The sequence below is a fragment of the Fukomys damarensis genome, unplaced genomic scaffold (assembly GCF_012274545.1).
Source record: "Fukomys damarensis isolate Sample0158 unplaced genomic scaffold, DMR_v1.0_HiC HiC_scaffold_24, whole genome shotgun sequence".
NCBI lineage: Eukaryota > Metazoa > Chordata > Mammalia > Rodentia > Bathyergidae > Fukomys > Fukomys damarensis.
The window spans coordinates 67190548-67215465 of NW_022900936.1; the positions used below are offsets into that span (position 1 = coordinate 67190548).

Below are 24918 nucleotides of genomic sequence, written 5' to 3' on the forward strand. Positions count from 1 at the left end.
GTGACTCATGCTTAATAACCTCTGATAGTCACTGATTCTGACATTTACTATATCCTATGTACCCATTGCCAGCCTTGCAAGGCTTTTCCTATTTAATATACTCACAACCCTAAGAAGTAGGTATGGTGCCCATGCTACTCCAGACAAAGGTGAGGTGTGGGGAAGTGAAGCGACTTCCTCATATGGTTCACCAGTCATAGTGGGGACTAGACCCAGGTGAGCCAGGTTTCCCTCTCTGACCACTCCACTCCACTGCTTCTTCCATTTATCTCCTAGCTTCAGGTCTCCTCTCAGGAGCTGCAGGGACCATAAAGGACGGGAGCTGCCTGTTAGTGTGCCCTAAAGGCAGGCACAGCAACTGGAGTGGAAGCCTTTGGCCTAGAATCCTCATCTGGTCTTGTTTAACTCTGCAGTGCCTGTGGCAAATGTTCTAAAGCAAAACTCTAAAAGCTCTCATGATGTAAAAGCCCTGCTTTAACTCCTCTCTCCCACTACCTTCTACCCACTTCCTGGTTCTCTGCTCCTTGGTGAACACTGCTGTTCCCACAGCACCTCCCACCAGGGGAACCTGAACATGGTGTTCCCGGGGTTTTGACACTGCCAGCTTCCCAGCCTGTGCCTCCATTTATTAGTGGTTACTGTCTAGAGCCAAACCCATATACTGGCCATTGCCCGCCCTGTCCCTTTAGCAGGAGAGAGCAGATCGGGTGCACTACACAGTCTCAGGGCATGACTCTGGCCTGACCATGCCAATCACCAAGCAGGTTCAAGGTCGATCAGGACCTCACTCCATCATGGTTCTCAACCAGGTTTGGGCATCTGGGAGAGAGGTCTGCAGGGTGGCATTGGCTTGGCCAGCTTCTCCTTGCTCTGCACGGGATCGGGAAATCAGGGCCAGCTCATACTGGCCCTGGAGCACCTTGTTAACAGGGCTCTGGTTGGGAGGAGGAGTGACTGAGATGTCAGAGAGCTGCAGAGGCAGAGTGGCCGAGGGTGGGATGTGAGGCCGATACCTGACCAAAACAGGCTGGGATGAGGCCTCAGCCTTTACCACACTGCCTCCTTTCTGCTTGGTGCACAGACAGCAGAGGCTCTGTGGCCCCCGAGCTGGGTCTGTGGACCTTACTCCAGTCTTCAGAACCTCCACTGGCTCACGGTGGGACCTGCCACGCAAAGCTGTTGTGAGCCTTGGTCTCCTAGGGTAAACACTGGGGCTCAGAAAGTCTGCCCTACCTATGCCATGAGAATCAATGAGATTTAAAATATTGTTTTTAACATGAAAGTGCTTTGGGAATCATACCTATGTAACTAGATAGGAGGAGCCACCATCACCGAAATGAGTTTTGCCACCAATGGCATCATCATGATCGTGATCGTCGTCATATGAGTGTCTCCACACTGTCAGCTATGTGTGGCACTGGCACTGTCCCCTTGCCTGTATTAGTTTGCTTGGTCCTCCTTCCTAGGAGGTAGCCACTACTGCTATCCCATTTTATGGATGATGAATTTGGGGCTCACAGCTGCACAGTAGTAAGTGGTAGGGGCCAGGTTGGAACCTGAGCAGTCTTCAGCATGTCTGACTTTGACTCCAGTACTATTTCCTCTAAGAAACAATGTTTGAAACATAAATAGCCGCTCTTGTCACAGTGGTGATGACAGGGGAAGAGGTGGATGGGCCTTACCCAGTCTCCGGGCCAGACCGAAGTCAATGAGCTTGATTCTGGTGCCCGTCTTGTTGACACACATGATGTTCTCAGGCTTGAGGTCCAGGTGCACGATGCCCTGCTTGTGGATGTACGCCACCCCCTCCGAGATCTGCCTCATGTACTGGATGCACTCCCGCTCCGTCAGCTCGAAGTCCTCGTCAATGATACGCTCAAACAGCTCGCCACCCGACACGCTGTGGGGAGAGGAGGCGGCGTAAAGGGCACTTGTGGCAGCCCTGGGATCATGGCATCTGACCAGGGGAGGCTGGATACATGACCACACGTGCATAAGGGAACATTCTCGTACCCTAGCCATGTCCTTCAGTCACATGGAACTCAAGTTTAAAACACTTAGTTTCTCTAAGTTTCTAGCAGACCTGGGTCTTCTCTGGTCCCCTGCCCCAGCCTCTGGCTCACCTTTCTTGCTGACTGCCTACCAAATTTAAACCATGTCCTTGGTAACTTACATGGTATCCCGATATCAGTAAACCCTGTCTGTGGGTCTAGTGGTGGGACAAGCTTGGGTGGGCTTCATTCTGGGACTGCCCCCTTCGAGGGGAGAGTCATGAAGACAGGAAGGATCTGACTTGGAACCTGTCTTTGTCTTTTACAAACTGTTATTTAACCTTGCTGAGCTCAAGTTGCAGTTGCCTTCTCTGTCCCTACTTCATGGAGTTGCTAGGAATGCAGGGATTTTATGTGAAGTATTGTGCCTGTCCAGTGCTGGTGCATAGCTAGTGTTCAGCAGGTGTTAATTATTGTTTGACATCCTGAATCTTGTCACTAGACCCTGCAGGACAGACAGACACGGATGTATATGAGGTGCAACACACCACAGCCTATCCTTCAATATGACACTGTGGGCAGGGCTGAACGGGGAAAGGTCAGTGTGTGCCAGGGGCCACAAGAGGGAGCTAAAACCGACTCTTCAGATCCAATCTGAGAAGAAGGTCCCTGCACTACCAGCAGGTGGCGACTCTTGTCCCAAAGCCTCCCTCTGTTTCTATTACTATCCACCAGGGTTCCAAGACAAGCGACAAAGTATATTGCTAGGTCTCGGCCAATTCTTAACATCTCTGTGCCTCATTCCTTCATCCTTAAGCTGCAGATAAAAATGGCACCATCTCCCAGAGCTGCGAGTGGTGTCAGAAATGAGTTAACATGCAGACTGCTTACAAAGCATAAAGGAAATGCATGCTAATTATCAATTTTAAAAAGTTTTTACGTTAAGGAATCACTTGGGGCTCTTATTGAAAATAAAGATTTTAAGCTTCTCCCCCTGGAGAAACTTGAGGCTAAGCCTCCTGGAGATTTTGCTTTGGAGAGTCTTGGGAGGGTTGTGAGGATCCCTATTTTTAAGAAGTACCCCACATCACTCTTAGGATCAGATATATTTAGAAACTACGAGGTTACTCTAGGGCCACTCCTGGATGGCCAGTGGAAATTCACATCCTCACAGAAATCAGTCCCTGTTTCTTCATGTGACGTGATCATTCCCTCCATGGGTATCTGTGCATTGTGCATGTACTTTTTGCATCAACTCAGAGTTGTTTTTCAGCCTATCTGCAAAAGGCCTGGCTCACTTCTGGCCCTCATTCATATCTGGTGATATTTGACATGGACAAGGTGTTCCCAAACATTTGCTTTTAAACTTAAAATATTCTAAGAGAGCAAGTAACCATTATTTTCAGGCCCTTGGAAATGTCTGACATAAGTGATAACATTCTAACCATGGAAATAATTTGCTGTGGCATTTCTAGAAGTAACTTGGCCAGTATTGCTTCAAATAGGTTCATTGCTCTTCAAATATATTTAATATTTTGCAAACTGTTCCTGTGATCCACCTCCTATGATGGAAGGATCATCCTAAACAAGTGGGATTAATGGTTCTATAGGTATCAAAGTGCTCAGGACTTTGGTTTGATAGGCAGAAGCCACCACCCACAGACCTAGGAGTATGCCATGGGCCAAGACAGCCTGAGGAAATGTGTGCTTGATCAACAGACAGTGTGTGGGTGAATGCTAAGGGGATTCCTACTATCACCAAGGCCTTCTGTCCTAAGGGATTGGCTGGATCCTTAGTGCTCCAGGCCTTGGTCAGCACCCTCTAGTGGCAGCAGAAGGAACAATGCTATCTGGGGACTTCAGGCCCAGGCCCTCTGCTCTTTAGGTCACAGTATCCAGCTAGATATTCTTTGATAAACTTTGCTAATAGGAGCATAGGGTGAGATGAGCTACCAACAATTTAGCCTAGACTTCAAGTCCTTTTTAGCACTCAGGGTCCCACAACCCCTTAGTGTATCTCAGACACTTTCACGATGACAAGCACAGGCTCCAGGTGAGGGCCAGGAAAGATCCCTGTCTCAGAGCCATATGATGCTACACGATGGGGCTGGTCTCACAAGCTCAGAAGCCAGGAAGACTGGGACCCTTTAATATCCATGCCATTTTGCTCTATCCCTGGACATCACCCTTCTCATCAGACAAGAAGAATAGCAGATTGCACTGTGGACTATCAACCTTGCCCTCTCCTGAGGCTGGCTCAGTAGGCTGGAAGAGACATGCAAATGGTGTGTATAAACCAGCTCCCTTCTCCCCTGAGTGAGTTCCTATCATGGGGCAAGCTCGGTGCCCCAAGTCCAGGGAACATTCTAGCATCTGTGTGTGGAAGACTTGCTCCTGTCCATGGGGGAGGAGTGGGTAGAGGGATGAAAGCCAGACCAGATGAAACCTTCTTACATTTCTCCTGGTTTTTTCCATCCAGCTTGCCAGCTCCCGATTCCAAGCTAAGTATGGTATTCTGCCCACTGGTGCGACTGCCCAGCCTCACCCAGCCTCAGCTGCCTCCTGTCCCCTCTCACGAACTCACTCAAGGTTCACCTTCTGAAGAGAAGACATTTCTCCAGATGTCCTCGCACGCCCACTCTCTGTGGACCGAATAACCTGTTGTACTACAAAGCTACACAGCCCACAAGTATATTTTGAGGGTTGAAGAATGAGGCCACAGACATAGGCTAAATATTTCCTGAAAGTGACAAAGAGGGAAGGTTTGAATTTGATCTTAAGATACAAATGAAGATTTTCTGAGTCTCTGGTGATTTCACAGAACTATACAATTTTATAGACAGAGGGGAGACTCGAGATGAATTACTTGAATACAGATACCTCTTTCTGCTGGTAAATACAAATGAAGATTTTCTGAGTCTCTGGTGATTTCACATTTTATAGACAGAGGGGAGACTCGAGATGAATTACTTGAATACAGATACCTCTTTCTGCTGGTAGGATTGAAGAATTAAAAAATCACATCTCAATTGTAGCAGAACTTGAGGCCAAGCCTCCTGAATACTGGAAAGGATTAGTTCCATGACCCTAAGTTGGAAATTAAAATGCTCACAGAATACTTTTAAGTGGGGAAAAGACCGGGATACAGAAAAAGTCTATGTATTATACTGCTAAGAGCTTTCTGTTTCAGAGCACCGAACCTTTCAAGCATCATTCCACTTAATGCCCACAGCATCTAACAGGAAGTTTTAATCCCTTTCATGAATAATAAAAGTAAGGGTGGACACAGCTGAGGAATTCACGCAAGGTCAATGACAAAAGTAAGAGGAAGAGCTGGGATGTGAAGGTCTATCTGCTTGTGCTCCTAACCACTCTTGCCTGTCCTCAGGAACTTATTCTGGATGGAAGGAACATGCCCAAATGGTCCTGCAGGGAGCAGAGGGCAAAGACTGCTCCCCGCTTGCAGGCTGTGTCTTTCTGGGGGAAGAGGGCTCCGATGCTGAAGGGGGCTCCCCAGTAGCACCAAGGAGTTCAAATGCACACGCTCTAACCCGCACCCCTCACTATGGGATGGAAGCCACAGATACACTCAGGCACGAGTGAAAGGACGTGGATGCCACGACACAAGCAGTGCTGCTTTGCAAAAGTGAAGTCTGGAAGCCACCTGACCATTTACCCACGCAGACGGCTCCGATCCTCTGTGATGATCCACGGAGCTGGGGATACAGGATTGGCTATCACAGCAGTATGCTGAATAACGTGGACGTGCAAAGGCACGAACAGAACAGTCTGTGTCTTACATACTTGTATTTTCATAAGAGACTTTGGTAGAACAAAGCAAATAACGCTATTTACCTCTGGTGGTGTGGGCTAGGAACAGGGTAGGTGGGGCAGAAATGGGCAGGAATAAGACTTTTTTCACTGTATTTTCTAAGAATTTTTTATGTGATTGTATATATTAAAGATACTGAGATTAAAAAAAGGAAACTTGTAAAAACTGCAGCTGCTATGGAAGACACATGGCTTACTGATGCCAGTGTGTCTCTGAATATGTGTATAGGTGTGTGTGCGCATGCGCCCACACTGTGTGCCTGATAGAGGCAGAGGTGTAGGATCAGAGGCAACAATAGATTCGGGGAAGGATCTGGCTGGAGTCATCTGATTTGTCCCCCTGCCTTTGCACACCCCAGCAGAGACTGTGCTACTCTGGTCAGTCAGAACCCAAAGGACACACACCAGGAAGGGATGGGGAAAGGGACTCACAGACACACAGAGGAAGGACCTGACCTGAGCAAGGGTTCCGCCCCTGGATTCCAAGCCCCCAGGCCTTCTCTTATGCAGGCAAGTTAGGAAGATGCTACCTTTTCCCTTCCTCTTTAAACCACCTCTAGGTGAGAATGCCCCGCATGATACCAAGGAGCACAGGGCTAGCTCCAGTCCATCCAGGGGATGTGAGAGGGAAAAGGCCCAGGGGTCCCCTAATATCTTTTAGTTAGGGAAATGAGCATAGGGCTGGTGAACATCTCCATGTCACACCACGTTTGCAACACTTTCCATCTTGGGCAGAGTAGCTGGGGTAGGACAGCAGGAGGAACATGGGCGGGGGGCTCCCAGCCCCTCAGTGCCACTCACATCTCCAGCACCATCACGATGTTGGCCTTCTCCTCGAAGGCGTCCACACACTGGACCAGCTTGGGATGGTGAAGGCAGTTCATGATGCTGATCTCCTCCCGGATAGTCTCTTTCTCTTTTGCTGAATATGCCTTGAAGAATTTCCCTGCCCAGATTTTTCCAGTTTTCTTTTCTACAAGTCGAAAAACTTGTCCAAATTTCCCACTGCACATGAAATGGGGAGGAGAGAAAAAGCCAAATTTAGCAAAGCTTCCTCCTAAATCTAGGGTGGCAAATTATGGCCCAGGGGACACATCTGACCTGCCTTTTTTATAGTTAAGGTCTGCCTGGAACACAGCATGCCTATTTGTTTACATGTTGTCCATGGCGGCTTTGGTGCTACAATGGGTCACAAAGCCCAAAATATCAGCTACGTAGGAAAAGTTTGCCACCCCTGTGCTAGACCAGTGAGCACATTACCACTCAGTCCTGGCTGGTGGCCTTCTCTGCCTTTTGTTGCATGTGTCCCTGAAGGGAGACTGAGGCCACTCTTCCTGACTACAGACTCACTGAGTGGCTCCCTGCCTTCCACCCCACCCCAGCACTGGTCCCCAGGTAATAGCCCAAGAGTGAGCCTGCTTCCCATGACTGGGACTCCGAGGCTTCTCTGGGCTAGAACTCATTCTGACAGGGCAGGGTACCTTCCGAGAGCTGCTGATGGGTTTGCACCACTCCTTTATCTCCCAGAAACCACACTCGAAAGAAAAGCTGTGTCCCACTGCTTTTCTCTTTTCTCTCTCCAGGGAAAGAGCTGGTGTATGTGGGGGGGCAGGGCAGCCTGTTGGGGTCTGAGCCCACTGGCACCCTGCTGGCCCCAGGGAGAAGGCAGAGTAAAGGGTGAGGGACGAGTTAATCCGGGAGCCACAAGGCCTTGCTGCCAGGCTCTCCTTTGCAGAATTCTCTGCACAGAGCCCAGGGCAAGTGACACTTTTCTGATCACTGCAAGAACCCCAGCCCAGGAAGGAGGCTGAGCCCAGGAAAGGTCAGGAAGAAGACCAGCTTTAACTGTTAGACTCCCTCCACTTACGATCCTAGTCTTTCTTCGATGTTGTACAAGTCAGATACTTTTTGTTCAGTGTTGATGGCCACTGTCCGATAGTCCACTTCAGGTTCCTTCTCATCTGTCGGGCACATGTCAGGGTCAGTGTGAGCCACCTGACCCCTTCCTTAGCCCCATTCACCCCGAGAGCCTGACCTGAGGACAGGTGGCTGGTACTCACCATCATCTGACGCCTCCACTTCATCCTTTGGCTCTAAGGGAGACAGGGAGGGGCAGAGAAGATGTAGGGATCAAAACTTGAGGCCCACTGAGAGGGGCCTTGCTGGGCACCAGGCCAGCAGCCCAGAGCTCTGTACCCCTTGGGGTTGGTCAGGGCCAGGTGCAGCCTGGCAGGTCCTGGCCCCTCCCCTCAGCCAGGCCACTCCTCTGCCAGATCTCACCTTCGACCCTCACTCCTAACCCTGCAGCCCCCGTCTTTCCCAGTGCCTCTGTATGTACACAAGCTACGCAGAACTGTCACAAGCCCTTTCTGCTCTGGTTTGGAGCTTGGAGACTTAAAATGCTTCCAATATAAGTCTATTTATCCATTTGTTGAATTTATTTTTTTTTTTTGAATCCTGGCAGTTTACCTAGCATACATATTGCTAGTTATATAGGCAAACCTATCAAAAACACATGCCAGGCATGATTTCACCTTCCTTCTTGAAGTTTATAATTTAGCTGGAGAGGCAGAAACATGCTGTGTACTTGAAATATCAATCAAGAAGTATCACTAGTGAGTCTCTCTCATCATGGCACGGATGGATGCATGCAGAGGCAATGATAGAACCAGAGCATTTCCTAGAAGGGGTCACACCTGGGTTGTGGCTTAAAGGCAATATGAATACAGGGAGGGGTCACACAAATGAGTGACATGATCCCATACAGGGCAAAGGCTCTTGCTGAACAAGAGGTCTGAGAGTTTCTGAGCATGAAACCAGGAGCGAGAGAAGCTGCGATCTGTTTGGAGTTCTTAAAATGCTGCTGACAAAGTTTAATTTTTAAAAACTAAACATGAGAAGACTGGGAAGAATAACACAGAAAAGAAACTGCCACAGAAGAATGCAAGAGTCTGGATGGGAATGTTAGGCAGCGGGCTGACTGGTCAGCTTTCCGAACCCATGGGCCGGGAGGTGAGTGACACTCAGATCATCAGCGACAAGGATGACCCAAGAGCCACGTGCTGGGGAGTGTACAGGAGACTGAATCGTTCTGCCCTGTGGGTGACAACTGAGCCTGGCCAGAGGGGCTCAGTTCCTCAACCTCCTGTTCTGGCCAACAGAGCACTGCCACAGGGACAGTGCCACTGGTGACAGGTAGGGCTGGGCACCCATACCCAGGATTGGGTGCTGGCTGTTAGAAGGTTGGGATGGAGCTGGGTAAAGTATGGAAGCTGCAGGAGGGAAGGGCTGCTGTGCTAAGACAACTGGAACAGGCCTGGTCTTTTCAGAGAGAAAAGAAGTCTAAAACAAACATAATTTGAAAGGGAATCACAAACCAGATGTGGTGGTGCACACCTGTAATCCCAGTGCTCTGGGAAGCTGAGGCAGGAGGGCTGCAAGTTCGAGTCCAGCTTAGGCAACTTACTAAGACACTATCTCGAAAAAAATAAAAAAGGTGAGGGGCTGATGATAGAGCTTAACAAGAAGGCCTGGCACCTCAGTACTGGAAAACAAGTAAGTTCATTTTTTAAAAAAGGAAATCACACAACTGCCAAGAGGAAAGCCAGGTGCAGAGACCCCTCTTCAAGTCATAAGTGTTATCACTTGAGGGAGCTCCTCCTGTGGGAGGAAGGTCATAGGCCCACGGAACCCGTGTCAGGAGGGACCACAAGAACAACAACAGGTTCCATGGATGTTCAGATTATCAACAGTGACATTTCAGAGTTTTCAGGGAGGCAAGAGATTCATTGAACACCTCATAGATGCCAGTCCCTGGCCCAAGTCTTTGAGACAAAACAGTATTTCCTGATTTCAGGGAGGCCCCATCGTCCTGATCTGAGTGCTGGTCTACTGAGCGCCTTGATTTTCTTGTTCCCCTCCCACATTTTTCTTGTGTGGCAAGAAGACGAGTGTTCTGAGCAGCAGAGTAAGAGACGGGGAAGACAGACTCTTGGGCTGTGCTCCAGGGGAACAGTTTAACTCTGCTCATGAAGAGTAGCCCAGGGCTGAGAGCCACAGCGTCCTTCCATTGGCCCAGCAGGCCTTGGAGAGGACCCTGGTTCTGGAGATCACCTCTCCTACACCACCCTGACTTCTCAGATGACCACAGAGCTGGCCTCCTGGACTCCTAGGCCATGCCTGCCCTCACCTCCCGCCTCTTGTATCCAAACACCCATTCTTTGGGACCCAAGGCCCTCTTTTCAGCTCACTCTTCCCTGAAGCTTTCCTCTGAGGAGCTGGCATCAAGTCCCCAGGCCGCTGAGTCCCCATCTCCCTTCTTTTTGTCCTCCATCCCTTCTGCTTAGAGCTTGGTGGAAAGGAGAGGAGTAGGGGAGGGACCACAGTGCAGTGAGCCAAGCTCAAGGCGCATAAAGGGCTGTAGCAATTACAGAAATATGCACTTGGTTTCCATCTTTCCAATACAGAAGGAGCTAGAATTGCAGAAGAAAGGACTTTCACTAAACATTAAAAAAAAGCAAATCAAAACTATTTAGAATGAGCTACAAGGTCCAAAAGCTAAGTGGAAGAGCTACTTTGGCTGTTTTGCAGAATTTTCTGAGATATTTATGCAAACAGAGGGCAGGGTCACTATGCTGGAGGGGGTCAGGGAGAGAACCAGCTGAGGGCTGAACCTGTACACAGCACAGGTGCAGTAAGCCCCCTGGCCAGAGCTCTGTCCCTTTCCACAGCAGAACACTGCTGCACACTCCAAGGGCACTAGGGGGCACCCTGGCCCTGGACCCAGCCTCTGGGGCAGCCTCTCCCTGCCTGGGAAGTTGCAAGGAGCCCTGACTAGGGAAGAAGCCTTGTGCACAGGATAAATCAGGGTTAGGAGCATGGGTAGTGGACTTAAGAGTCAGAGGCAGAGTAGATGGAAGTGGAGGCCAGAGTAGTGGAAGTGGATTGGGCTGGGATGGTAGAGTGGGTCAAGGTGGAGGCTCTGGTGACTTGGGAAGACTGGACGCATGAAGTTAGGGGTCCTGGTCGGAGGGTGGCTCTGGCATGGGGAAGCCACTCTGTCCTCCTATCCCCAGGGCACAGAGCAGCACGTGGAGCTCAGGAGGGGCACATGATGCATGGGGCGAATGAAGGGGCAACAGCTGGGGCATAGACAGGGATGGGACTGGGAGATCAGGATGACGTAGAAAACTCACTCTGCCAAGGCAGGGGGTGGGGGTGGAGTCAGAAAGATTAGCTGGGCTCGGTGGAGCCGGGGTTCACTGGCCCTGCTTTTGCTGTGACCCCCCCGCCAGCCCACTGTGACTTTCCGTGACCTCCTGCTCAAATGCACCTTTCTGCCTGCCCCCACCCGCCCACTGCTCTGAGAGCCATTTCCCTTTTAAGAAGACCGATGGCTTCCCTGGTTACAACTCACAAACAATCTGAGCAGCCCACCCCTCCCCTGCTCTCAGGCTCCCGCCTGCCAACAGTTCTCCCCTCATTCTCCTGCCCCTGCCTGATCCAGTGGGGCCTGGGTGGGGAGCAGCTTCCTGTCTCGGAGCCCTGGGTGGCCCGGACCCCTCCTCTGTGGATTTCAGGAGGTTTCAACATTTCCCAGTGTCTGCTCCCGGTGGGAGGGCTGATGGGGTGGGCTCTGAGGGCGGTTCTGCCAAGGAGTTCAAGAGTAAGGCCACCTGCCCACCACGCAGCCATTCCTGCATCCCATGGGCTCTTCCCACAGTCTGGGAGCTGCTCTTTGGGCCTCCTGGGAGCCATTGCTCCTGGGTTGGTTGGGGACTCTAGAGTTCCTCTGGTTTCCACTACAGCTAGGATCTAGATGGTTTCTTTTTTTTTTTCCAGCCAATGAAGATTTCTCACTGTAGTAGTACCCTTCCCATGCCACTTTTGCAAGTAATATCCCAAAACATATGGACTGGAACTTGGTGCCCTTCCTGCCCCAACTCTGCCCACTGCAGAAAATGTGGTGTCTGTGTGTGGGGGGGCATGTAAGAGGGCAGTGGATGATGGTTGCTACTCAGTTTCTTACCACAGACATTTGAAAGTCAAGTTTTAGTGCTGGGCTGTCACTCAGTGGTAGAACGCTTTCCTAGCATGTATGAGGCCTTAGGTTCTACCACTAGTGCCTCAAAACAAAAAAAAGTTAAAGTTTTTCATAACTGTTTTATATCTAGTTTTTAAAACTCAAGAGGTTACTGAGTTGGAAGTTCCACACTCATGATGCTTCTAGTTGGTCATTCCAGGATGGCTCCCTCCCCACCTCCTTTGATACCCTCAGTCTTCTGCAATCACCCTCCCTAGCCTTAAGCTCTCTCCCTCCAAGAGCGCTGGTTCCTGGTCCCCAACCCTTTCTCTACCTTCAATTCTCAGCTTTTTTTTTTCCTGTTCTTTACATGAAACTCCTTGTGATAATACCGTACATTCCTGCCCTCTTTTTTTCCCGTTTATTCCTTAACCAAGGCAACCATGTTTCTACCCCGTGGAAACTCTAGGAACTTTGATCTCAGAGATCATTACCAACCCAAGGGCTAAGTCCAAAGATCCTTCTGCATCCTCATCTCTGCACCTCTAGCCCTTGCTGCAGTTCACCAAGCCTTCCTTGCCACTTGTTCCCTCTGACTTCTACAGTGGTCACCAGCCCCCAGTGGTCCTTTTTTCAGGTCCCAGGAGCTCCTGCTGATGGTACTGGCATTGGCTTTCTGTGCCACCTTCTAGAGACCTTACTGATATCTATGGCTTCCACTAACAATCAGGGAAGACTCCCAAACTGCAGCACTAGCTCAAACTCTCCTCCTGAGCACTGGACTCAACAGTCTGGAGATATTTTCCCTTAAATGTCCCTCAGCCACCTCAACTCAACTGTTCTAAAGTCAAAGCCCCGTCTTCTCTCAGATCCCTGTTCAGGTAACCATCAAGTCACTCAAGTCAGGAACCAGGAGGCAGCCTGACTGACTCTTCCCGCAGGCTGACCAAAGATCACAGGCTTCATGCCAGACTGCTCTGAGTCAAGCTCCTGCTCACTCTATACACTGTGACCCCAGACAAGTAGCTGCAGGCCTCTAAACCTCACTTCCTCCATCTGGAAGACGGGGGTCCTAACAGTCTCTATCTCACAGGGTTATTACACTGAATACGAGGGTGTGTATAAAGTGAGTGACCTATCAGTAGCACGCAGCAGTTACCCAGTGTACATTAGCCACAGTGACTCTTACTGAGCCTCTAACTGAGCTGGATGCTGTGGCACATGCAGGTAATCCCAGCGCTCTGGGAGGCTCAGACAAGAGAATTGCCACGTTTGAGTCCAGCCTGGACAATTTGGTGACTTAGTGAGACCCTGTCTCATAATAGAAAATAGGAAAGCTTACTGCAGAGGCCTTGGGTTCAATCTCCAGCACCTCAGAAACCGAATCGAACTGAACTGAATCAAACCAAACCTAACCAAACCAAACAACCAAACCAAATCGAAAACCAAAAACCCTCTAACTGGCTTTTGAGTTTGTGTTTGGTTACCCAATAAGTGACTGGGAGTTATCTTAGACTCTTTCAATTTTCTCAGTCAGTGCTCTATTCTAAAAGTCATCAAGAATGATCCATCCTCCATCCTACATCCTGGGAGTTTAGTTCATGCCCTTCTCTTCCCTCTCTTGGACACAGAGGATCCTTTGGTACTGGGCTGACTTCTATCTCAGCTCTCTGTCCCATCCTCCACTCCAGGGCTTCTCAAGCCTTCACGTGGATATAAATCTTCTCAGGGGCAGATCATGCCAAATGAAGGTTTTGAAGACCTGGGGCTGAGAGTCTACAAACAAGCTCCCAGGACACCAGGGCTGCTGTCCACAGCACAGTTTTGAATAGCAAAGCTCCATGAGTTACCTAGTATCCTTTCTAAAAGACAGATCTACTCTTCTCAGTCCCCTGCCTGAAAAGTCTTTAGTGAACTTCACAACTTGACCTGAACTGCTGGTTTTGTCTCACTTCCTCCTGTACTGTCTCAAATAACAAATGACTGTGTTACACATGTTTCTCAAAGTGTGACCCCTTGCCATCACTTCCTGCTCTTCCTCATGCTGATCTCCTCTACAGGGAAGGCCTTTCCTTCACTCCCCCATCTCTCAGAACCCAGCCCCTTTCTACAGCACTGGTTATATGCCGCTTCCTCTGGGAAGCCTCCCAGATTCCATGACAAATTTCTCCCATGTCACTTCACTCTGTGACACTATAGTAAGATGCACTCCATCTCATGATAGTGTGTGCACATCTGTCTCCCAGATGTAAGCTCCATGTTTTATTCTCTGTCTCCCAAGTTCTGACACTGATCAGACACTCAAATGTGAATGCAAGAGGAGGAGGGATGATGCGAGGAGTCAACCTGCTGTCTACCCAAGCTCTTCCTTTCTAGAACTGTTCTCTTGATTAACATACCATTGCCCCATAGTGGGAGTGTACCAAAATCGCTAGCTCAGTTTTATGTTTGAATTTGTTTTGTGGTGCTGCGGATGGTGCTCAGGGCCTCATGCATGCTAGGCAAGTATTCTACCACTGAGCTCCACCTTCAGTCCACTGGTTCAGTGTTTTTTGAAAGTCCTATGCACTTTTTAAAAAGTACAAATCAGCATCAGAACCTTAGAAATCAAGGGCACCAAAGGTCTCTCCAGGCACCACTGATGCCTTCCTAGTTCCTCAGCAACCCTCTTGGTTTGACCTCTACACAAACAGGCCCATTCACGCTCATGCATCTCACACGGGTGGAAATGTGGGGCTGCTTACCCTCGGGTTTCTCTCCCACTGAGGTGAGCTCAGACTCCTGGCTTGGCTCACTTGTGCCGTAGACGTTGATCGCTCGAACACGGAATTTATACTCTCGGTCAGGCAGCAGGTCCTGGATGTTAAAAGAGGTGCTGCGGCACGTGGCTAGTTCCTTCCACATCTTGTCCACTGAGTCCCAGATCTCAACACTGTAGGACTGCACGGCGCTGCCACCATCATAGGAAGAACCGTACCAGGACAGGGTCAGTGAGGAGGTCCTGATATCAGAGGCGCAAGGTGTGCCAGCTGGAGGGTCTGGCTTGTCTGGGAACAGAGAAATATAAACATCACTCAAATGCCCTGAACTGTAGGGAAACGATATTCTTTATTCCCCTTTAATGTTGGGGTTGGGCCTTAGGCCTCACTGTTACTCGGCAGTGCTTTCCTATTGAGCTACATCTCAGCCCAAGAATGCTCTTAGATTAGCCGTGTTGTGGGGAGAAACCGCCTCTCCAATCCAAGCGAAGATCCCTATTTCCAGCTCTCACCCCTCACCCACACATTGCTGGTACTGTTGCACAAACCTCCCAGCGCAGAAAATCCCACACATACCTACTTGCTCAGAAGAGACTTTCTTTGGCCAGTTTTCCAGTTCACAAGTCGTGATTTCCTGTACTTTGCCCAACTCATAAACATATTTTTCAGAGTAAACAGATCTAAGAGGCTGCTCAGGAGGTATGGACTATTTCCCATGAAAATATGTTTCAAGAGAAAGACTTTAGAGTGTGTGCGTGTGTGTCCTTCAGGCCCACAGCTCCAGTGACCTATGACACAACCAGGGTATCTGGAAATTGGGAAATATTTGCCCTATCAAGGGGTGGAGAGCACAGCCGTCAAGCTCTAAAGACAGATACACAGATCTGTGCCTACTCAGTGGCTGTTAACTGCTCTGTGCCTCAGTCTCCTTGTTTGGGCAGTGTGGATAATAAGTAGCCCTTGGGTTACAAGGTTGCTATGAAATGCTCTTAGAAAGTGCCTGACTTGACTATAATTACTATCATATTTTAGGAGTTTATTTCTGACTTTAGGGAAACCAAACATTTACTTCTACCTTCCCTCTTGGTTGTTGTTCTGATTTTTGGTGCTGGGGACTGAGCTGCACCTCCAGCCCTATCCTACCTCTTTTATCCTCACTGGACTGGTATAAGGTGGAATTTCAAAAATAAACCACAATAAGAAGTCACGACCCCCCTGGCTAAGGGATAGAAAATGAGCTGAGCACAGAAACTAGAAGTCACCTTTTGGCTGGCTTCCTCCCCAGGCAGATGGGGCAGGCTCAGAATCAGCGTGCTGTCAATTTCTGGTAAAATCATGGTAGTCACCACTTTAATGAGGCTCTTGAGTTTGCTGTTTTTTGTTAGTTGCTTATCTGAACAAAGCTCCTATTTTTTTTAGAATTAGTTTCTTTGGATAGTTACAGATAACCACAGTCAATCCTTTATCACCCACAATACAGTATGAGTCCGTGGAGCCTTACAGACTTGCATTAAAATCATGCTATGTGGGGGCCGGGGATTTGGCTCAGTGGTTCCAACAACCTGCCTCACAAGTGCAAGGGCCCGAGTTCGATGCCTGGTACCAAAAAAAAAAAAAAAAAAAAAAAAAAAAATGTGGACTTATAAATGTGTGAATTCTAGTGGACTTGAGACCAATTTGTTCTTTTGTCTTTCTCATTGTGAAAATGGTGCTAATATGTACCTAACTCTTAGTGTTTTTGCAAGTGTTAAGCAGGCAAGCAAACACAGAGGGGTAAAGTACTTAACTCCTCTTCTCCCACTGCCAGTGAAGCAGGAAGCCCAAAGGGGATTCCTTCCATGTGGAAGGGAGAGAAATCTGTGTGCATGTGTGCATGTATGTAAGGATGGGCCTACGCCAGTTCACATCTAGTACACCTACATATTCATTCCCACACCTCCCCCAGCCCTGCTACATCTACAGCCCAGCTCAGAACGCACACCTGGAATCCATCTGTCCCACAGTCCAGGCCTGAATCTGCCCTGGGGATGATTTTGGGACTATGTCAGAACCATTTCCAGTGTGGCAGTCATGCTGGAGGCCTCCTGTGATGAAACCACTTTCACTGGTTGTTTAAAGTGTTCTCTTAGAAAAATTGTTTGTTCTGAAAGATGTATTGGTCTCTTTAGAAACATTTCTAGTGATGGCTAAGATGTTTGTTACTCAGAACTCTCTTAGAGGCAAATGATTCAAGTCCTTTCCAGACCAGCTAAAGGAACAACAACAACAAAAAAAACTAAAGAGAGATGAAAGACACTCACTTCTCCCCACACCCTGAAGACCCCATGGAAGACACGTGACCGGACATGATTGGGGTCACGGAGGCTGAGACTAGTGCAGATACAGTCCATTGGCTGATTTTCTCTTCTCTGCTTTGGTAAAAAAGACAACTTGGAGAAGAGTTTTATGGAAAATATACTATTTGTGCTTGCCCTGTTACAGGTGTCTCTAACTTGCTTATGACACAGTTCATCTCCTATAGCACAATAAAAAAAATGGGAAGTGTGGGGAGGGAACCTTAATTCCAAGTAAAATGTTATTACATTCAAGAAATTTGGTGCCCAGTGAAGGAGTTCTGAAAAGATCTAAGACTGAAGTACAGGAGACTGGAAGCCCTTTCCTCCCTTAGAGCCATGTTTGGGACTGCATGCTTTCTGTTCCCTTAATTTACAGAGCCACACAGAGATGGCTGGCCAGGGCCAAGGATTGTCGGGACAGATGAGAGAGTCCCATGACCCTCTAAGATAAGTCAACATGCTCTGCCAAGAAAGGACACTCTGGTAGTGTGGGGCAAGGGCTCTATGTCCAGGGCTGAGCCCTACACTTCCTCAGAATTCTCCTAGGGCTCTCTGGAGACATCACTGACAGAATGGGATCCCCTCTAAGAGCAGGGTTCCACATGACACCACCTCCAGGATTTTTTGTTCAGCCAGTGTTCTTAGTCCTGGGAAAATGCCCACTAGAGTAGTGCCCTCGCCCTCTTTGCGCATGTGCAATGGAAATGAATCTGCAGCTGCGTCCAGCCCCACCTGATATCCCTACTGAATTCTGCAGCTGTTGGTGGGCTCTGCAGTGGGTGGTGATACCTGCATCTTCTGTATCCTCAGAACAGGACCCACGCAGGCTAAGCACTTTGCTCACTAAGAAAACCCAGCTAGTCTGTGTCAGAGCCCAAAGGAGATTCCATAAAGTCTACAGACCCAGGCCTGGTACTTCGTAACCATCAGGCAGAAAGGAGATCAAGAAAATGTCTTGCTTAAGCAGAGCCAAACATTAGGAAGGAAAATCTGCTCTTACAAATCATGCAAGTTCCAAACGCAGATCATATTTGAAGATTATTGGATATTTGGGGTGCTCTCTACTCTATTTTTCTTCTTTAATGCTATGCAGAGACCTGTTTTTCTCATGCTGAGTGAGTGGCATTAAGGAATCCATTGGATCTGCTGCTGGCTCCCTTCTCCCTAGCAGGCAGACCAGGGAAGCAGGCGCAGGAAGACACTAAGCCCTGAAAATTCCTGTGCTGCTTCTTACAGCACAATGATAATAGGCCTCTGAAATAGCTCAGCACCACTCATTTAAACTGAGGGGAAGGCTAGTTTATAATCATTGTTTTAAAAATAGGAATCACAGATTATCTGAAAAGAAAGTAGTTCTTCTAAGAACATGCCATGAGAAAAGTTTACTGCTAATAAGCAGAAGTTGCACAAAGTAGCCTTATTTAGTTGGCCTGTAAATGGGTGCTTCTAAAACACTTGAAGACTGTCTGAAGCAGGCTGAACAATTCCTGTTTTATCTCATGCATTTCTTACGTCTACTTAGTGAACCCTGGTTGGATAATACACAGATGTCCCTGGAGACACGCAGGTAAATCAGCTTAAACAGGGTTTACTCTGGACTAACTCTAAGTTCACAGACTCTGAATGAATACGGCTTTGCTGCAACCATCAATGTGAGTCTTCATTTTATTGAACAATTCTATTCTTAGCACCAAGAGGGGGAGTCAGACAGAAAGCCCAGATCTCCATTCCATTCCCCTCCCAGGACGGCATTTAACATGCCGCTCCTGCCAGCTGGCGGGTAGCCACGCCAATGGCCCTGTCAGCACTGGCCGTGGAGAATAAGAAACTCAACCATAAAAGGCCAGAACTGCAGCCGAGCTGTGGGGAAGGGAGTGGGGAATGTGTGGCACTGTCCGGGGGTGGCCTGGGTAGGGGCAGAAGGTACTGGTTCCCGTCCTGAGCTCAAAGTTACTCAAGCAGGGGCAGATGAGGAACACCAAGGAAAAGTGGGAATCACTGCCTGCTGATAGGAAAGGGTGTGGGGCCGAAAAATACTTTCAGTGTGGTCTAAATATACAGTAAGCCAGATCACTAGCACCCATCCTCAAAGGCTCCTGACTCCCAGAGGGAGGGAAGTCATGGAAAAACCGCCTGGAATCACCAAAGACAGAAAGAATGAGTAGGAGGTCCCCAGTGGCTAAGGACACCCTCTTTTCCATCTGCTTAGAGCCAGAGCGAGATGCTGCAGAGGTTCCCCAGGCTCAGTGTGAGAAAACAATGGGGAACTCGATGCCAACAACTCCCTGCATGGGGACAGCTCCTCCAAAGATCTGCATGTCACCCTCAAGATCAAGTTTCTAGCCAGAGGTCTCCTTGCCTTCTGGGGACATTCTGGCTCACATGGCTATGAGCGTTGTCTGCAGACAGGTTGTTTGACAGCTAACTCCCACTCAGCCCTTGATGCACCATGACTGCTTATCAACTGCTTCAGTTCCCCCTTATAAGACCAGAGGCACAGTTCTGTCTGTCCTAGTCCCGAGTGAGGGAATGAGGTGAGGGCAAAGGAGGAGAAGTGAGATCAGACCCAAGCAACCACAGAATGACAGAGCCACAAGAAGCCTCCAGAGTTGCCTTCTTCACCCTCCAACCTCACGCTTAGGTACAGCCACAGAGATTCGAGGGAAAGAATCCTAACCATTGTTACCCAGGTCTGGTTCCAGCAGGCCCTTTTGTTCTGTGTCCCCACCTGTATGTTCCCCAGGAATATGCATGGGAAAGCCTCAGGCACAGGGAGGCAATGTCAAAGCCATCACACAATTGCAGTTTTTGTGCACAGAATAGGGGTCCCAATGGAGCGGATCAGGCCAACTGCTGCCTCCCAAGACCAGCTGTGAGCCTGTTGTGAGTTTGGGGAAGTACTCTTCTAAATTGCACAGAGAGATCCTACAGAAAGCCAAGAACAAATGGAAAACCCACTCATATCTCACGCGTGTGTCAATGCACACCAGGTCAAAGTCTCTCATGTTCTCCGTGTACAAAGCCCACACAGGTATAAGACATGGCTTCCTCTCCACCTGGCCTCCCTTTGTCCCTCTGTTGCCCAGAGCTCCTGCCATGTGGGGAATCATGACAGATGGGACTGACCAGGGCATGAAAAGAGTGGTTAGAAAAGAGGGGACAAAGAGCATTTAAAAGTCAGACTGGAGCTGGCCTTAAGTCATTACTGGGATGCTGAAGACAGGAAAAGGGAGTGGAGTTAGGGTCAGGGGAGCAGTTCCTGCATACTAATGGGATACGTGGCTGAGGTGCCATGAGCTGAAGAGTACCACAGGGTTCAGAAGCAGAAGTGGAGCAGACACTCCCCTGCCAAAGAGAAGAGACAGAGCACATATGCACGAACAGTGAGACAAAGCATCGCAAAGCTTACACATGCCTGGGCATCTGCTGACGTGGCAACATTTTGGGGCTGCTGGGAGGAGCCAGCAGAGAGGAAGATATGAGAAAAGGGGGCATGGTGGAGCCCAGAGCACAGGAAAGGAGACGCCTAGGGCGAGACAACGTCCACAAGCTGGGATGAGGAGTAGTGACAGGACAGGTATAGACATCTAAGGCATGGGGGCCATGACACTGAGCAGATTCATGCCTGATGCCCTGTGTCCCTCAGAGAAGCTAGAGGCCAAGGCCGCCTGGTACATCACTGCACAGAGGGACACCACTGATCAGAGACCAGGACAAGGATTTCCGCGTAGCACTGACCACTCAGCTGGGCCTGGAGGTCAGAAGAATGAGTTTTGTTTATGGGTGGATGTAATCTTCTTTCTGTGGTGGCCCCAAATGAGGAACAGGAAGAGCAAAGTCAGAGGTGGCATCGAGTCAGGAGAAAGTTGGCAAAGGGATTGGGCAGTAGTGTACACAAGGGAGTGGAGGCTGAAGTGCCAGGAGAGGCTGGAGTGGAGCGGTCCAGGGGCTCTGATGGCTGAAATGCAGAAAATCAGGAGAGAGCTGACAGGAAGAGGGTCAGGACCGCGGCAGGGTCTGGAGTCTGCAGAAGCTTGAAGGACAGGTCTAGTGTGAGAGTTGGGGAGCAGGGGCTGGGAGAAGAGGGTGTAGGCAGGAAGAAAAGGCTGAAGGTGATGAAGTCCTGCAGTCCGAGCATCCTGCTTGGGGCTCTCGCTGCCCTCCCACCCTGACCTCCACACCAGACTCACCCACGACAGTGAGGTTGACCTGGGCCTGCCTGCTGCCCAGCTTGTTCTCCACCAGCAGTGTGTAGCAGCCGCAGTGCTCCTGGCGTGCGGCCAGGATTGTGAGCTTGCTGCCCGCCTCACTGTTCTCCACCTTGATGTGCTCACTGTCCTGGATCTGTGGGCAGAGGCAGGGCGCATGCTGAAGACTTGGCCAGGGAGGAAGGGGATCCTCCCTTCTTCCCACTCCAGGGACACAGATGGACCAGGTACAGGAGCTCTACCAGCCCACTCCCCTCAGGGTGTGCAGAGCTAGGGTGGGCTGGGAGTCTAGCTCAGCACTCACTGCCCCCAGAACACAGTTCAGCAGCGGCTCTGCCTCCTGTCACTGCTCTGGGTGATGATAGGAGAAGGCATCTGGACCAAGACATTTGTAAAGCTCACCTGCAGTGGGCTCTACTCTTGTGTATAGTGTCCAGTGCAATGACCATGGGCCAAATGTGGCTACTTAGATTTTAATTAAGTAGAAATTGAAATGTTCACCTGATGAAGAGATAAACAAAATGTGATACATCTAGACAATGGAGTATTAAGCATCTATGAAAAAGAATGGAGTACTGATTCATGCTACAACGTAGAGGAGCCCGGTATCATCATACTAAATTAAAAACAAAAAACCCAGCATGTTCTTATCATTCCAGATATTTGGGAGGCTGAGACAGAATTCCAAGTTGGAGGCCAGCCTAGGATAGATAGAAAGTTCAGGGTCAGCCTAGACTATAAAGTGAGACCCTGTATCAAAAAAACCTCAAATCAAAACAACAACAATGAAACAGCCGGCCAGGTGTGATGGCACATACCTGTATTCCTAGCTACTTGGGAGGCTGAGGGTTGGAAATGCAAGCTCAGCCTGGGCAGTTTAGTGACACTCTGTCTCAAAATGAAAAGTAGAAGGTTCTGTAGATGTAACTCAACACTCCCTGGGTTCAATCCACAGCACTGGGGTGGGGAGGGAACACTCCCCACCCCCCACCCCCAAACAACTCCAAAACTCCAGACACAGAAGACGATAGATGATTCCGTTTGTGTGAAATGTCCAGAGTAGGTGAAGGTCAGAGGCTGAAAGGGAGACGTGACTACTAACAGGCCTGGGGTTTCGTTCTGGGATGAGGAGTTAGATAATGACAGTGCTTGTATAACTCGGTGACTGTTCTAAGACGACTGAATCGTACATTTTAAAAGGGTGAATTTTGACCTGGGATGTAGTTCAGTGACGCAGTTCGTGCCTAGCATGCACAAGGCCCTGGATTCAATTCCTAGTACTGCCAGAAAAGGAGGTGTGTGTGAATTTTATAGTATGTAAATTATATCTCAACAAAACTGTTGCGAACTTGTAATCAATTAAAATGAAAACCAGTTCCTAGCTCCAGCCACATTTCACGTGCTCCATGGCTGCCCAGGGAGAGTGGCCACTCTAATGTTCAGCACAGACGTGAGTGAGCACATCCACCACGACAGACGTTCAGAGGGGCAAGCTGGGAATAGGCTGGATGTCTCTGAAATGGTCTGAGATGCCGTCTTAGTTCAGGCAATACCACAGGGCAAAAAGGCCGCCTTCTCTTCTCCATCTACTTTCTTTCCTCATGTCTGCAGCTCATCCCTGAGTTGAGGCAGTGTGAATGGCATGGAACCAAAGTGACAGAGGGTTCAGAATAAATCCACCCTCCTGAAGGGTTCCTGATCCGGGGCCCACCCACCATTCCAGGGTCCCTGCTGATTGGCCACAAGCTACCAACAGGAGATTGGTGGGATGGTTAGGTCCCTCAGGTTCCTCTAAAAGCTGGTTTGGAAATTTCAACACTTTCTCAGAAGAACCATTACTATAAACTGTAGCTAGATTTCAGTCAGCCAAAATTCTATTTAACATATAATTTACCTGTCCAAATAATCAGATCAACTTTGATCCCTTCAGCATGTGGTAAGTTTAAGTTATTATCACAGACAATAATCAGTGGGCTGGCAGAGAATGCCAGAAATCTTATGGTGTCTGGGAGGTCATCTGAGATCTTTGTTTGATTTTCTTGACCCTGAATAGGATTCTAGGTAGAGATCACAATGAGGTGGGGCCACATGTAGCTTTATTACAGAAACTATCTATCCTGCCTGGCTTATTAGTAGGCTGGAAGAAACATTAGTATGAACTGAGTTTTGGTGGGTGGGGGTTTCTCCGTTTCTAACTCAACGAAGAGTGACGCTGTTCCTATCGCTGCAGCAGTTCTTACTCCTTTGGGCCTGGGGTGCTGAGGGTTTTCCTTGACTCCCCCGTGACTGACCTGCTTTCGGAACTTCATCCAGGAGCAGGTGATGGGCTGAGTGCCGGCCACTTTCCCAAACAGCTCCACAGGCTCTCCTGCTCGCACCTTCCGGTCCTCGGGGAACTGGATGATCTGAGGGGGCATAGCTGAGAGAGGACAGGTAGCAAGTGAGCGCATCGGAGGAGCCCAGGTGTTCTCCTGCCTTCAGGATAAATTCAGGATAAGCCTGAGGGCATTGCCCATTGTCTGGAATATCTGACCTCGGGGACCTGCTGGGCTTGTTCAGTTTTATTCAGGGCCCCTTAGAAATGACCCACATACTTTGTGTGGCACAACTCTCCATCTCTTGGTTGTGTCGGAGTTGGGGTCTCACCCTAGTTGTTTGAATCTATATCCTACCTCATTTGGTAATCTGCCTACGGGGCCACCTTGGCTGATAGGCTCAATGTGGTTTTCACTTTTAAATGTCTTTCCATGGAAAACAGACAAGGGTTTCATGGAAGGGGGGCACACAGAGCAAGGGACAAGAGCCCACAAATGGGTTGACTACACCAGGGACCGACGGTGGGGTGGGATTTCCAGGAGGGAACTTCCAAAGCTGCCAGGACTGTGGGGCACTATACACACAGGCAGGGCAGAGGAACACAGGAGGGGACAAGGGAGATATGCTTGCTAGAGGAGCAAATGTGGTCTGACTCACGCAGAGCCGGAAGCGGGGAAGGGTCCACTGACCACATAGTTGCGCAGACTCTGCAGAAAAAGGAAAGCCCCATGGCCACGACAGGGCTGTGACTAATTACCTGCCTTCGGAGATGTCTTGGGGGTGGGTTTCTTTTTCACAGTTGCCTCACCTGAAACAAGAACATTCACAGGTTATGTTCTGTCCCTTCTGTTTTCTATAAATCTGAATCTAAGGAGGTTGTGGTTTTGCCCACTGGCCCCTCATATGGGGAGAGTCCTCATTCCAACACGTCCTTCCAGAGACCTCTTTGTCCTCACATAGGCAGCCTCGTGGTCAGGTGAATGCCGGTTCTCAGGGGCCACAGTGGAGGTCCCTGTATCTCTTGTGAGATAAAACCTCTCAAAAATGCCCAAGCCCCCAATGTCCTATTCAAAGATGATAACTCCAAACTCGCTAAGTACTCCCTCACCCGAACTTTCAGGAAACCTAGAAAGGAAATTATGTCAGATAACTAACTAAAATTAACTTCTGGTGTAGATCCAAAGGTCTCAGGCTTCCTTTGGGTCATAGATTGTAAACTGGTGGCTTTCATTTTCTTTTAAAAAATGTTCATTGAACGGATCAAGAGTGAATGAGCGAATGATGTGCCTTTCCTACTCTACTTTCCCCAAGGTGAAAAGTGACTCAAACAGAACCTTTTTGCAGTACAAACCTATTCATTTGCTAAATAACAACACAGTTCATATGCAGAAATACCCCAAGCTATCTTCATGGATTGTTTTCATATTTCTTCTTCTTTTTTTTTTTTTTTTTTTT

At 49.0% G+C, this 24918-nt stretch overlaps 1 protein-coding gene across 4 annotated transcripts in view; it reads right to left on the reverse strand.

The window, feature by feature from the left end:
• Mylk (myosin light chain kinase) overlaps positions 1-24918 on the reverse strand; it is a 224230-nt gene that overhangs the window by 21674 nt on the left and 177638 nt on the right. For 3 of the 4 annotated variants that reach the window (XM_010618082.3, XM_010618079.3, XM_010618089.3), the window contains 8 exons: positions 24221-24271; positions 23439-23566; positions 21130-21283; positions 14589-14891; positions 7883-7915; positions 7690-7783; positions 6624-6827; positions 1683-1900 (listed from right to left, as the gene is read on the reverse strand). In XM_010618082.3, coding sequence (XP_010616384.1) covers positions 1683-1900; positions 6624-6827; positions 7690-7783; positions 7883-7915; positions 14589-14891; positions 21130-21283; positions 23439-23566; positions 24221-24271 — 1185 coding nt within the window. Of the gene's footprint in view, positions 1-1682; positions 1901-6623; positions 6828-7689; positions 7784-7882; positions 7916-14588; positions 14892-15179; positions 15395-21129; positions 21284-23438; positions 23567-24220; positions 24272-24918 lie in introns of those variants that run through there. The other variant, XM_010618098.3, reaches the window with a different exon arrangement.